Source organism: Panthera pardus, unplaced genomic scaffold (assembly GCF_024362965.1).
Source record: "Panthera pardus isolate Hobbes unplaced genomic scaffold, ASM2436296v1 HiC_scaffold_24, whole genome shotgun sequence".
NCBI classification, from domain to species: domain Eukaryota; kingdom Metazoa; phylum Chordata; class Mammalia; order Carnivora; family Felidae; genus Panthera; species Panthera pardus.
Window position 1 is genome coordinate 24258690 of NW_026526810.1, and position 14539 is coordinate 24273228.

Here is a 14539-nt window from a genome sequence, read left to right on the forward strand (position 1 = left end):
TGAACTGCTAAGAAAGACTTTATTAATCAGGTAGGGGGAGGAGAAGGCAAGGAGCCTGGAGACGGACACACCGGTACCAGGGGTTACAAACAGTAAGAAACACTTTATTATAACTTTACAACATATAAATAGCTTGGGTCAAATCTGTGCTTTCTGGCAGCCGGGTATCAAGTCCCCTCCCCTGCGGGCTCCTGCCTTCCTTCACATTGCACTGTTCGTTTGGTGGCTCTGGCCCTGGGGCCCGGTGGTGGTGGAGGTTGGAGAAGAGGGGCCGGGCAGCCCAGTCCCACTCTCCATCGCACGTGGTGGCCTGCGTCTGTCATCTGCTTGGGTTGCGGCTGGTGTGGAAGGACCGCTCCTCGGGGGTCAGGCCGGCAAAGAAGGGGTGCAGCAGGGCCTCCGCCAGTGTGATGCGCTGGGCAGGGTCGAATTCTAACATCCTCCTCATCAGGTCAAACAGCTGCACGTGCTCCAAGGAGTCCTGGAGCATGTAACTCTGCTCAGGGACATAAGGTGCCTCAGTGTGACGGCAGGGTTGTGGGAAGCCTCGCTGCAGGGGTCAAGGAGGCAGTGACACCTCCCCGGAGGACTACGTCTCCCCTCCTGGACAGTGAGTAGCTCCTTTCCTCTCATGCCTGTGTAGGGCGTTTTGCTCTGAACTTGTCAGGCTACTGGGTGTCTTGCTGGCTTGGTGCCTCTGCCCCCGCATGCAAAGTCCTGACAGGTGGGTAGAAATCACCTCTGCAGAATTCGCTTGTCCGAGCACCAAATGCAGTTGCCAGAGGCTTCCGGGCCGTGTCTACGTGTCCCCTCCCCCTCACCTCTGTCCTGCCTAGTTCTTCCCAAAATTGAGAGGAGAGAGGGACAGGAGGCAACAAGGTTTCTGACATCTGGCTCTTCTGCTGTTCCCCAATTACGTCCATAGCCACCCTCTGGGGAAGGGGTAGGGCTCAGGGCCCCTCTGGGGCAGTTTGCATGAAGCCCCGTGCCGGCGCCCAGCAGCCTCTGGTGGGGCCCCAGGCAGAGCCCCAGCGAGGAGGCCGCCTTTAGTGGCCTGGCCTGTCTCTGCTGTGTGTCTGCCCAGTGCCTGGGGTCTCCCTGGCCTGAGGGGAGCTGGGGGAAGCCAGAAACTGACCTTCAGAGGTTTGCAGTTCTCCTTCACATACCGGCCATCAGAGCTGTTCTCATCCCAAACCAGGCCCCCCTTGTAGAAATATTTCTGCTTCCTGAAAGTGAGGGAAAGGTCAAGTGGTAGGGGTGGGGAGGGGGCCACAAGTCTCGGGTGGGGGTCGGGGAAGACCGCGGCACTCTGGAACGGCAGCAAAGCCAGGTGGGGGTGGGGGTTCCTAGCCAGCCTGACCCAGCAGGGCAAGCAGTCCGCCGAGTCTCTCGGTGTGTACGGCAGGGAAGGCCGCTGTGAGCCCGGAGGAGCCAGGCTGTCCCGGAAAGACAGGCTCGTGACCCACTGCCAAGACCGGAAAGGCCCCAGAGGCCAGCCCCAAGGGCGCTACCTGGCTCCTTACCTGGTACGGTGGATCATGTGCGATGGGATGGGCCCCAGGATCTTCTCCATCATCACTAAATGTTCTCGGTTCTCGTGGGTCTATTGGAAGGTCGTGGATAGAGCAAGCAGGGGTCAGTACCAGCCTCAGAGAAAATAAGGGACAGAAAAGATGGGCAGGTGCCCTCCCTGCCCCAGGAGAGGCAAATCCACCAGTGGAACAGCAGCCCCGGTCTGTGACCCGGTGGCAGCCTGCCAGCCTGTTCCCTCAGGGTCAGGCTCCCACCCCTCAGCCTTTCGGTGGACTCATCCATCACCACACACCTCTTCCCAAAACGTGCCCTGCCTGGGCCCATCTCTGCCCTTCGCTCCTCCCGCCCTGGCCCTCCATCCCGAGGCTGAGCACCAGACTCCCCGACTGGTGGGTGGTTGAATTGAAGGGCTCCCCGCACCGGCCCCGCCACCTGCCAGGGGAGCAGCGCGCGGGGCAGTGCAGTGACGCGGGATGGGCCTCACCTGGAAGAGGGTGAAGCCCCGGTAGTACTCAAAGAGGATGCAGCCAATGCTCCAGACGTCACAGGGCTGGGCCCAGCCCAGCTCTGAAAGCCAAGATGGGGAGAAACCATGAGATTCAGCCCTGTGCTCCCAGCTGAGAGGTCAAAGGGCAGCGGCCACTCCGGCTGGCAGGACTCTTGCCCCAACCTCAACAGGAAGCCCTTTCTCGGGAAGGCCAAGTCGGCAACCGCAGTGACTCTAGCATCGGTCCCTGGTGGCGGGCACTGTCTCTATCCGTACCCTCCCCCAACGGCTGTCCACTGGATCAGGGCCGGGGGCTGTACAGTCACTCACCAAGGATCACCTCAGGTGGGCGATAGTGACGGGTGGCCACGATGGTCGTGTGATGCTCATGGTCAAAGGTGGCACTGCCGAAGTCAGCTACTCGGATGCTGGTGTTCTTCACTGACTTCTCCTCACAGCTCTGACAGGCAAGGGGGGCGAGCCAGGTCAGGAGTCCGTGCCATGGGCGACCCACCCCAGAGCACAGCCTCGGCCTCGCCCTGACCGATACCTTGTGCTCATTGTAGAGGGTTTCAAACTCAGAATTCACAAACAAGATGTTCTCTGGCTTCAAGTCTGTGTGGGTCAGTTGGTTTTCATGTAGAACTGAGAGAGCGGGAGGAAAAAAGCAGAAACCTGAGAACCCTGGCCGCCTCTCTGGTCCTCCCGCCAGCTCCGGGCCGGCTCCCTCCTCCACAACCGGCCCGCCAGGGCCTTGCCCACCCCTAAACTCAGCAGCGGGCCAAGGGATACCAGACTGCGTCCACACCGGCTTCCCTCTCCACGGTCCTCTGTGCTTGGGGCCTTGGAAGGTCCTGACACTCTATGAGAGGGGCAGGGGAGACTTTTCCCACTTAGAAAACCTCCCTTCACCTCCTCTGTGGGGGCCTGGCCTCCTGAGCCTCTCTCACCAAAGCTGCAGCACCAGCCCTGGCATGGGTCCCTCTCCCCAGCGCAGCTACGCGATCTGCAGGGCCCGGGGCAAAATGAAAACGCAGGTCCCTTGATTCAAAAGTCATTAAGAATGTCAAGATGGCGGGAACAACGTTCAACTAACCACGGGGCCACCCGCGAAGCACAACCTAGGCCTGAGCGGACATACCTACCATTTCCTCCGGCCCCTGCCCCACCAACGGTGGCACCCGCCACCTCTCACTTTCTGGCTCCAGGCCCCCTTCAGCACGCTGTGACCTACTTCTCCCCAGCACGGGCCCCTCTCTTCTTCAGAGTGAGTTTCAGCACGTGCCGGGCTCTGGGCCCTCACTGCGCCGCTCACCTTGCTTGGAGTATCCGTCCCCGTCCCCACCATCTGTGCGGACCGCATACAGCCTAGCCCTAGGCCTGTCTACCTCCTCTCCGAGGAGCCTCTGTCCTGCGCTGCCCACAAATCCCGCAGTGCTGAGCACGTGTGCCACCAAAGAGGCTCTTAAAGGCTGGCGGACAGATGGGATGTGATGGCCAGACAGAGGGGGTCCGTGTGGGCAGCGCCTGGGGGTGGGATCTGCCAGGGCAGGCTTTGACCTTTCATCCTCTGCAGGAAGGTGAGAAGGTACTAGTAGCCGAACTGATTATAGCCGCTCTCCTTCCTTCCGGAGTGCCTGTGGCACAGGTGGGCTCAGGAGGCCCCTGGAGGGGACTGAAGCTTCTCCATCCTCCCAGAGATTCCCACCTGAAGGCTTTTCAACTAAAGGGGCCCTGGTGTCTCTCAGGCCCCGTAGAATGGCGTGCTGGTGTGAACAGGGGAGCGTAAGACCGCCGGGCGAGTTTGCCACCCCACATGCCCCGTGAAGTGTGGTCACTTACATCTAAGGGCGTGGCAGAGCTGGTAGGCCATGTGCCGGACGTGTGGTAGGGGGTAAGGCTGGAAGTTATTCTCCTTCAGGAACTCAAAGGTGTTCTTGCCCAGGAGCTCAAAGGCGATGCACATGTGACCGTGGAAGTTGAACCAGTCAGACATCAAGACACACAGGCTAGAGAAGGACGATGGGTGGGGCTCAGGCTCTGCTGGGGGGGCGGGGGCTGGCTCCCCGCCCCTCCCTCAGGTGAAGCCAGTCCCCACTCCGGGCCACTGGGGCACGTCTCCCCAACAGAAGTCCCCCAGACCAGCTCAGGGCAAGGACTAAAGTTCTGTTGCTGTAGGGGGAATTCCGGTCCTAGGTGTTCTGCCCCATCTATTATGACCTGGGCATAATCCCTACACCTCAGAGAGTGATGGCATCACACGCTTTTTCCAGCTCCCTTAACCGAGCCTCTCGAGTCTGCAGGGCTCAGCGCAGTGCTCGTGGGAGAGGAGCTGCTTAGCCTGTGTGTGCGGAGGTGGCTCTCCTTCGGAGCTCTCTGACCATGCCAGAGCCCCAACGGCTTCAGGCGTGCGTCTTGTCTACACCTGCCGTGACCCCCAAGGCCCCTATTCACAGAAATGGGCTTGGGGGACTGCCTGGGAACACAGAAATGTTTGGGGTGGAGGCTGGACTGAAATCCAAAGGCTCCTTCGGCGAGACTCACTGGCCCAGCTCCCCTGGCTCTGGGAGCTGGGAGCTGGGAGCTGGGAGAAGGCCTAGGGCCAGTGAGAGGACATGGCTCCGCCCCCGGGTCTAGGCACCCGGGGCTGGAGGGGACGCCGTCCCCACTGAAGGCTTCCCTCCCGCTCCCGGTCGACACTCACAATTTGTTCTCTTTGTCCTTCTCCTTGATTTTTTTGAGAACATTGATTTCTAGTCGGGCGGCCTCCCGGTACTTGCCCACGTTTCGGATGATCTTCAGGGCAACCTGAGACTTCCCTCTGGGACCAGGGAAGGAAGTGCAAGTTCTTGTGAGAAGTGCCCCGGCCCTTCCCCCCACCCCCACCCCCACCCGGCACCTCCTGGCAAATACCATCCAGGACTCCAGGAACAGGGCCTGCTCTGAAGACAGCAGACACCGGACACCCCTGCCACCCAGGTGACACCAGACCTCTACTCTCCCCTGGCATCTGTGAGTTAGCGCTCTTGGCATCCGTGCCAGCCTAGGCTTATCTGATGTCAGCCAGCTGCCAGCAACCAGAGGGCAGTGGGCAGAGGAGCAGAGGCCTAGCCCACGGACCAGCACCAGCTCACTCAGTAACCCAACCTGTAGGCCTGTCAGCCCTGACCCTGGCCAGGCCATCCCACCCAGAACTTTCTTGCAGCACTTCCTGACTTTCCTAATAAGCACATCTCCAAACAGCTCCCCCTGGGGTGGGGGTTCTAGGGGGGAACCCTTGGCAAGAAGTTTAAGGGTGCCAGTAGAAGGGTGCCCTGGGGAGCACCTCATTGGGAGCCCCAGGATCACTCCCTTTACCACACTCCCTGCAGCCCCACCAGCCTGCCTACCAACCAGCTGCAACATTTCTCAGAGACCACCGAGTGCCAGGAGTCCTCTTTGGTGTCCAGTGAGGATTTTAACAATTCCTGCTCTGCATTTCCCAGCCCCTGGGCCCTGCCCCGCAGGCCACCTGCAGGATGCCAGCAGAGCAGGAGACCTGCTGAGATTTGGCGGCCGGGCCCAATGGCTATCAGGGAGGGACAGCCAGACTTCAGAGGCCTGGTGGGGGACGGGAGTGACACAGCCCTGGTCCACAAGGACGTGACCCCGTGAGGTATCTGGGAGGCTGGCCATGGTGCCTAAGGAAAGTCTCCCTGGCCCCAGGGCAGAGGCATGTTCTGGAGAACACCTGGTTTTTCTCTCCCTATCCCGTTTTCCTGGATTTCCAGGGCAGGGAAGGACCTCAGAGGAAAGGCTACCCTGCTCCAGGCTCCTAGAACAGGATCCCTCAATGGCATTCTCCTCTTCAACACAGGGAGCTCATCATTTCCACAGGCAGCCAGCATTAGGGCTGGAGGGCTCTGGGGATAAGGCCCTTCCCTTTGCTGAGCTGGAGGTCACCTCCTCATAACACCCCCACTGGCCAACTCCGTTTGGAGCCCCTGAAAGTCCCCTGAGCCTTGTGCCTGCCCGTTAGGGACTTGGCTCAGTTTCCCTCCGGCTGCTCAGAATGCCACAGCCCAGAGAGCTCAGCTGCCCCCGTGTGCCACAGCTCTCAGATCTGCCACATGTCTCTCTGGCCAGTGCGGTCTACCCATCCCTAGGTCCACTGGTCCCAGCCCTGACCTTTTGGGCCCCGCTGGGTCCAAGGGGTGTTTAAACAGGAACTGGGAGCCCAGGGAGGTTTCCTTGTAGTCACCGTCACCATCTTATTGGGGACGACAGGGCTAACTGGATTGCTGGCTCTAACTGTCCTTTCTGAGCTCCCCGTGTGGTGGTTCTTGGTGCCAGCCCTCAACAACTGGGGGTACAGGTAAACCCCGAGTGCGTCTCTTCACCTCTAACACCGTGGAAGGGTCGGGACAGGTGGCATGTGGCTCAAGTGAGACAGCGTGGACACGAGCACTCTGTAGCCAGCACACCAAACCAAAGAGAGTGCCATTAAGGGAGGCCACGGGCCCCAGGGAGGTGGCCTCCCAGCCTAAGGTAAGAGTTCTGGCCTTGAGGAACGGCAAAGGGACGAGAGCGTTTCCCTGTTCAGCCTAGAAGGCGGCAAGGTTCCCCCGAAGCACCCGAACACACACAGGTATACCCCCAACTCTACCTGAGTACACTCAGAGGGACCCGCAATCAACCCTGGCCACCTCCGGGGAGGCAATGGCCTGTGACGTAAGAGAGCCCAGGTCTCTCTCGACTGGGACGTGCACGGCCTCTCAGGCAGGCCTCCGAGGGTGGGGGCCCATGCTTGGTGTGGGCGCAGCAATATGTCAACCCCCCCCCCCCCCCCCGCCAGGCCCAAACCCTAAAAGAGATCACAGGACGCGGCCCCAGACCACGTAAGGGCCAGGGCCTTGGCCCTGCTCCAACACCCACCACCACGGCCCTGGGGACGTGGGGCAACACGGGCAGCCCCGCTCACTGGCCGGCACTACCTGGGCAGAGATGCACGTGCCTGCGGAACCCCAGGAATGTCTCCCGACCTTTGGGGACAAGCAGAACCCCAACACGTGCAGGTCAGCACCCTGCTATGGTGCTACCCTTCAAAAAGCAAAAGGATAAACCGATCGCCGCCACCCTCAGGAGCCCCAGGCTAGCTCTTCCCAGGAGGAAGGCTCACCTGGCGTGGTCCAAGCACTCCACCACCTTGCCAAAGGTGCCTTCACCCAGGTTCCCCACGATCTCATCTAGGAGAGAAAAGAAGCGGGGCGTGAGGGTCTGAAGGGCAGAGGGTCGGCAGCTCCTGCAAGTTCACAGCATTCAAATTCTCAAACAAAAAAGGTTTCTCTCTCACTGCTACACTCTTAAAAACAGAAGTTGCTAGCGTCTGTGTCATTCAGGCAATTACTGGTGGCCCCGCTAAGGCGCCACGCGCAATAGAGGCCCCTCCGGGCAGGAGAGGTCTCGTCTAACAAGGGGGGTAGAAAGTAGAGAGGTAAAGTTTTACGAAAGGTGGCTGTACATCGCTCTTGGAGCCAATCGCCGATCCGGCACACCAGGTGGCCCTCCTTGTCATCTTCCACACTCCGGCTGCTGCGCTTACTGCTCTGTTGGCTTCTCTGCATGCACCGCCCCCCGAAACGCCATCCGACCAATCGCATGGTAGGCGGTTCCGATTGACAGATTGAGGTGTCAGTCAAAGGCAGAGGTGGAGACGGTGAGGAGCCGGTGGGTTGGTTGGTTGGATTTTCCAGATCCCAGCATTTCATAAGGCACACAGCATATATAACGATAGGGATATTGCAAGGGACACGTCAAGACACAAACTGACTTCAAAAACAGAAAAGTAAAAACAGCTACAGGTATGTAAAGAAAACTCGGACATTATCTAAGAGAAGGGCGCCGCAAACGCTCAGAAAGACGACCAGCCTCTGCTGCCGGGGGGCCGGGCCACGCAGAGAGCCACGGCCCCGACTCCCTTCTCCACTGAGTGTCCCCCTCCCGGGCCCTCCCGTGATGGCTCCGGCCGGGACGAAGACGCAGCGAGAACGGCGCAAGAAGGTGGCTGGCTCAGCCCGGGTCCGATCGTCCAGCGTGGGCGGCAGCTGCAGAACGCCCAGCCCGTCCTTGCCTGCCTCTGTTTGCACACGCAGCCCTGCACGTGCCCGACAGCTGCCACTCAGAGCCAAGCTGCTACCTGCCCCCAGACAGCATCCGAGGCCAGACTTCACATCGCCACCAGAAATGGCCTTCTGTCAGCAGCCCTTGTGCCACCGGCCTCGAGCGGGGAAGGAGCCCGGGATCCTCTGGGCCAGCCGGCCTCCTACCACGATGGCCCACACAGGCCCCAAGCCAGCTCCTGCCCTGACACCCGTGATACTCACAGGCCAGGCCATCCTGAGCCTCGTGATGACAGAAGGCACCAAAAAGAGAAGCAGCAGAGCCACAGACCCGCACCGCCATCTGCAGCAGCGTGTGGCAGTGTGCGGGAGGCCACCAGGCCACGCAGGACACCTGCAGTCAACCCTCAACCCGTGGCCACTCAAGGAAGTCCAGGAAAGCTGTGCAGAGAAGATGCCTGGCTGCCTGTCCTCCGCCACTACTCCTCAGGCCGGCGGGAGGGAAGAGGGGTGGGGAGGAGAAGAGAAGACAGCACGTAACCTGAGAGACACACGAGTGGCCTTCCTTGCAGGGGCCCGAGTGCCGCAGGGGCTCCCAGTCTCGGCAGAGAGCTATACAACCTCCATGCTAAGAACACCGCCAGGCCCCGCTCTTGGCATGCGGCCTGCGAGCGGACAAGGCCTGGGGCTGCGGGCCTTTCTGCCATTTCTTCCGGTGCGCGATCACACAGGCAGCCCGTCCCCCTCGTCCTGACCGCCTCTCACAGGAAGAGGCTGGTCTGAAGAGGGCCTGGCTGGAGGTCGGAGGGGAAGCTCCCGGTCTGAGCCGACTGACAGGCAGACGTCCCCTACCCGCGGGCACTCCAGCCTCCAGGCCTTTCGGGAGGGGTGTTGAGACGAGACCGCGGAGGTGGGTGCCGTCCACACCAGTCAGAACACGCGGCTGCACGTGCGGGCAATCTCTGGGTGGGAAGGACCAGGCCACGCAGCTCCAGACCGGCAACCCTATCAGGTTCTCTACGTGTCCCTAGCCACTCGCACCACGTGGCCTGTGCCTGGAGCCGTGTGGAGACATAGACAGGCCGGGGGCCAGCCAGCGCCGGAACCAGAGCCCCTATCACTGCCACTGCCAACGGGCCAGAAGACAGAGGAGCCGGGCCTGCTGCTCAGCCCTGCACCTGGACCAGACAACACACACACACACACGCACACGCGCACACACACCAAATGCGCGTGCACAGGGCTGGCAGTACTCACCCACACCAGCCAGCCTGAGAGAAGGCTAGAAAGAGGTGAGGCCTTTAAGCCCCAGCCGGCACACTCTGGCCACCACTCACCGAGGAGGCGCTGCTACAAGACCTGGTGCGGCGTTTGTGGCAGTGGTGGGCGTGCTTGCGGGTCCGGTACGGCTCCCTCTCCCGCGACCGCCGACGATGATGGGAACGGGAAGATCCATAGCAGTCCTCTCCAAAGGATGGGCTCCGCTCTTCACACCGGTATGTGTCACTGTCGCGGCGCTCCCGGTATCTCCTCTGGTAGGGCAGGCGGTCGTGGCTGCCAGGAGGGGGACGAAGACACTGGTGAGATGGGGACCTTCCTCCCACCGGCCAGGTTTCTGCTTCTGGGCCGAAGGCATGTGGGGAGACCCCTACACAGAGCTCACAAGGGCAGCCTGTTGGAGCTGAGGGGAGGGGAGAGAGGGTGTATGTGTGAAGTCCAGCCTCCAGGACCTTGGCCGCTGGTGGCAACTCTCCAGCGCAGGCGGCAGGGCACCAGGGCAGGTGAGCAGCGAGAGGGCTTCAGAGGGTCCCAGCGCCCCAGAACTCCCCGTGGCTGCTAAGACAGGGCCAAGGGACCAACCTCTGGAAAGGACAAAGACTGTGTTCCTAACCCCATCGAGGAAGGCTCAGGGGTCAGCAGGGAAGATGCTGGCTTTGAAAATGGGGGGACGCGGCTGGAGAAAAAAAGACTCAAGGATAGAGAAAGGGGCAGCAAGGACGGCAGCGAATACGGAGGCCCAGAAACGCATGAGGTCAGGGGCAGTAAGCAAGGTGCCGCAGGACAGAGGCGGCAGGCAGCTGATGGGACCCAGGGCTGCCACACGCCTCCAGGCCGTCTCGCTGGTCCCAGTGAGGGAAGGAGCCCTTTCCTCCCACCTAATCCCCTGTCACCTTCTGGACCGAGATCTCCGGGGCGGAGGCTCCCTTCGAGACGGATACCGCAGCCTCCCTTCGTGCTCACGACTGTAAGACCTCCTCCTCTTCCATCGGTAGCTCAGGTACGGGTCTGGCTCAGGGGAGCGGTATCGCTTACAGTGATGCATCTAGGCCACAAGGAACAGAGAGCCCTGCTAAACACGCAGCCAGCCACCTCTAGCCACAGGGCTGCTCGGGAAGCCTAGGAGCTCCTGAAGAAGAGGCCCATTGTTCTGTTTGGGGGCAGCCCCTCCCAGGGGTTTATGAAGTGAAGAAGAACTCTGAGGTCACACTGGTCAAACAGCAGACAATGGGCAACACCCTTCTCCACCAGTGAACAAACAAACAGCTGCCTCCCCAGCACAGCACCGTCGTCCTGAGCACTCGGGGCACCAGGGGAGCCAGCACAGGTGCGGAGATAGAATGTGGATTGGGGGGGTGGGTAGGGGGTGATGGTGAGCACCATCACAGGAGATCAAGGCCAGGGAGAAAGGAGAGCCTCCTGGGTTCAATTCCCTCCTGTCTGTGGGGTTGTATGAAGCGACTGGTCTGCAAGCCAGAGGCCAGAGTCAAAGGGCTGTTGGCAGGAAGCCAACACACAGGAGCAAAGGGTGAAAGCCCTCAAGTTTAAAGCCAAGTTGCCTGGCTGAAACCCTGAACTGGACCCCACTCAAGGGAGCAAAGACCACACACCAATGGGAGGAGCCATGGGCAGAGACAAGAAGACCAGCCCTTGGAGAAGGAGGTGCACAGGGCCTCTCCGATATTCCCTAGCCCATCTGAGGGTCTGGCCAAACAGACGTGGGGGTCTGGCCAGCCCCTGCTGCTGCTCTACGCTCTGTCTCAGCACCAGTAAATGATGCCAGCATCCTCAGGGCATCCAAGTTTCTTGCCCAAGGCCCCTCAGGCCACCTGTGGTACCATGCCAAGCAGTGCCTCCCCTCTAACTGCACCACTACTGCCCCCTTCCAGATTCCCTGTTCCAGTACCTTCTCCTGTGCTCATCTCAGGAGTAGCCGGAGGGCTGAGTGCCTGGCAAGCTTGTGAGCTTGGAGTGGCAGGCCAAAAGGGCCCCACCTCACTATCCCTGTTCCGCAGAGACTTAAATCCACCACAGGAAATTGCCAGGCTAGATCAGACACCAGCTGGGAAACATGGATGTGTGAGAGCAGCTCCCTGTTCCACCCACACCCAAAACTCTGACACTGGCTCCATTGGAAGGCTGGGCCAGAGACCGTGGCCAGCCTTCCTCCCAACCCTTTATTTGGCCTTAGCCAACCTCCAATGGTGGTCAGTCCTGGGCTTGCCTGACTAAGCACATTTGGACAAACCCACTGCGGCTGCCCGATCTCCTGAGAAGGGTCTATCAGGAGAGCAGAATGCAACCGCTCCCCTTGGATGAGCAGGGCAGCAAGGCATATCTGACTAAAGCCCCAGAAGCTTCTCCATGATCCTGAGAAAGTCACTGCCCTCGATCTCCCCACCAGCAGGTTTCTTCCCCTATCCACCTGGAAGCCCAGGGCGCAGCAACTCTTAGAGGTAAATACTATGTAAAATTACCAGCAGCTCCCCCAAGCTTAAACTGCTGTTCTGTTTTGATCAGGTGACTAATGTTTCACTGCTTTCCTGCAATCACCCTGGGTCAGGTGCCCAAATTATGGAATGAAGGCAGCATCTCACACCTCACTGAGTGACACGGAAGATGCTCCAGTGGCCAGGCAGAAGTCTGCCCATCCTCACTGGGTGGACAAAGCACCAGAGCTGGAGGAGGGACGTGGTTTGGTCTGCACCAGGCCAAAGACTCCCTCCTGAGGCCTAGAGGATTCTTAGGTCCGCACGTGTTCATGTTAGTAGACCGAGCACAGATTCAGAGTCAGACAGATGTCAGGCTGAATCCTGACACTGTGCCACTTCTAGCTGTGTGCCTTCAGGCAAATTAATAAACTACTCTGACCTTCAACTTCCTCTTGCAACAAGGAGATAGTAATTTCTTACAGGGCTCTGCAAAGATTAAATCATGCCACTTCTTTAACATGCCTAGCACATGGCTTCAGGTCAAATGCTTTACTGAAGACAACTTTTTCGTAAAAAAAAAAAAGTTCAAGGTAACACCTCTGGGTCTATGTTAAATGCCTTAGGGCATAAAGGATTTTTTTTCCCCCCTCTTAAGACCCTTCCTCCAAGGAGAGAGAGAGCTCTGGGTAGAAAACCCTGAACTAAATCCCAGTGCTGCCACTTACTGGCCTTGTGACCTTACATAAGTCACTCCAGGCCTTGGTTACCATACCTGAAAATTAGAGATAACACCTCCCAGCCAACTTGGCAAAGGAGATGACAGGTATGAGAGCTATTAAGTACCACATAAAGTAATCACAGCAGAGATAACTTCTCCCTTAACACATTCTGAGCAGCTGAAATTTTGGAAATACCAGATATCCCTCATTATCTTCCTAGTCAGGGCTCTAGGTCCCATTTCTCGTCAATTACCTCTGATTCTCTGAAACGCCAGCCTATAGATTATTTAAAGAGGTTAAGGGTCACAATTATGTTCAGGAAGGCTCTACTCTTACACAAAGAAGAAAGAGATAACGTAAAGGAAACCAGGCCAAGGATGCCAGCTTTTCTCTAAGCATAGGCCTAGTCGGCTTCTCATTTGCTGTTCCTGGCCAGAGAACTGGGTTGACGAGAAGAGCAGCCAGCCAGGTCAGCGTCTGCCCTCCCGGTTCCCAGCCACTCCAGCGCCCCATGGTTATTTTTGGCTGACGCTGCCCCACCACTGCAACCTCAAACCTGCCACCTTACAAGCCGCCACCACCGGGTGAAACGCTCCTCCTTTTCAAGGGCATGGAGGAGGGAAGCTGGAAGATCGCCAACTCCGCCTCGACGGGGGCCTGGCTCAGGCAACTCCCACCCCAGGTCCACACCAGGGCACCCGCACCCGGAACTAAAGCACACAGGGACTCCCGAACCAGGGAGCAGCCCGGGCATTTGTACTGTCAACTTGGGCTGGCCCCTCCCCCGGGCTGGAGCGGCTCCATCATCACAACAAAACGCGTTGGAGGCCCGCGGCTCTCGCTCGTGTCCCTTCCAGACGTGCCCTGGGTCTTAGAGACCTGAGCCCCTTCCCCCATAACCGCCGCCAGTGGCGGCCAGGGGAGACTCCGGGGGCAGGCGGACGGCCAGCCTGAGCCAGAATCAAACTCCAGGCCGCGCGGGGAGGAGGAGTCTACAGACCCAGCCTCGAGTCAAGGGTATGGGAGGGGTCTGAAGGCCCCTCCAGGCTCTCCCAGGTAGGACCCCGACCCCATTCCGCGGGAGGTGCAGGGCCGAAACTGGATCCCTGCAGGGGCCTCAGAGGCAGCTCAGATTCCGACACCGCGGGATCCAGAGGTTGGGGTCTGTGGTGACCGCCCCTCCGGGGGAGAAGCGGCGGGTCAGGGGTGAGAGGTCGGGGCCGCGGCCAGAGGCGGGCCGAGGAGGAGAAAGAAAGAGAGTAGGCCGAGACCGAACCGGGAACTCGGGGACTCGTACCCAGCACGTCCTGTTCACCAACTCACCCCCCGCCGCTGCCGCCGCCGCCGTCGCGGGCCCGGGCCCACACTCACCGTCTCCCAGGATCCGGCTGCGGCTAGGCCCCACTCCCCGCTCCGAGCGCCTCTTCCGCTTCCGGCTCCGGCCTCCGCCCGCGGCGGCCCCGCCCCTCGCGTGACGCAGCCGTCGCCAGTCCTCGCTCGACCTCGCTCGGTGGTCTGGTCGCTCTAGCCCCCGACTCGAAGGCTCTGGAGGACCCGTCTTCGCCGCCCCGGTCCAGGCGACAGCAGTGGAGACTGGTTCCGGGAGGGCAGAGGGGACGTCCCCGACTGCGGCCCGCCCCCCGCCGTGTCGCGACGCACGTAGGCCCCAGGGCTCCGCAAGGGTGCCGTCCCGCGCTGCGGGCTTTGGGAGCCCCGACCCGGCCGGGGATTGTGCCTGCTCGTCGGACCCGACCCGCCCCCCCCCCCCCCCCCCCCCGTGCCCTCCAACCCTTTCCTGCGCGCGGAGAAGCGGGCATTGTTTCGCTGACGCCTCAGTGAAAATCGGACGGGCCTTGAGCGCCCGCCTGGCCCCGGGACCTCGGAGGGCGCCAGAGATGACGGAAGTCTGTGTCCCGAGGTTCGGGAAGGCGGTCGCGACTTTCGGTTTTGTGGAAGAAGCAAATGAGACCTTATTCTTTGTGTGTGTGGCGG

General features: G+C 60.2%; 1 protein-coding gene and 1 long non-coding RNA gene across 3 annotated transcripts in view; one reads left to right on the forward strand and one right to left on the reverse strand.

The window, feature by feature from the left end:
* CLK3 (CDC like kinase 3) lies at positions 1-14093 on the reverse strand. 2 transcript variants are annotated; one of them, XM_019441465.2, is made up of 13 exons: positions 13919-14093; positions 10290-10441; positions 9456-9672; positions 7521-7617; positions 7179-7245; positions 4725-4841; positions 3863-4029; positions 2571-2665; positions 2351-2480; positions 2018-2100; positions 1524-1603; positions 1136-1226; positions 1-496 (listed from the first exon to the last, which is right to left on the reverse strand). In XM_019441465.2, the coding sequence occupies exons 2-13, from the start codon at positions 10439-10441 to the stop codon at positions 320-322; spliced, it is 1473 nt and encodes a 490-aa protein (XP_019297010.1). In that variant the 5' UTR covers positions 13919-14093; the 3' UTR covers positions 1-319. The 2 variants fall into 2 exon arrangements, with proteins under 2 accessions (XP_019297010.1, XP_019297011.1); XM_019441466.2 differs by having other exon boundaries at positions 13871-14093.
* Positions 12500-14539, forward strand: part of LOC109262695 (uncharacterized) — a 9772-nt gene continuing 7732 nt past the window's right edge. The window contains exon 1 of the long non-coding RNA XR_002077873.2: positions 12500-13603. This is a non-coding gene — a long non-coding RNA (uncharacterized LOC109262695). The remainder of the gene's footprint in view (positions 13604-14539) is intronic.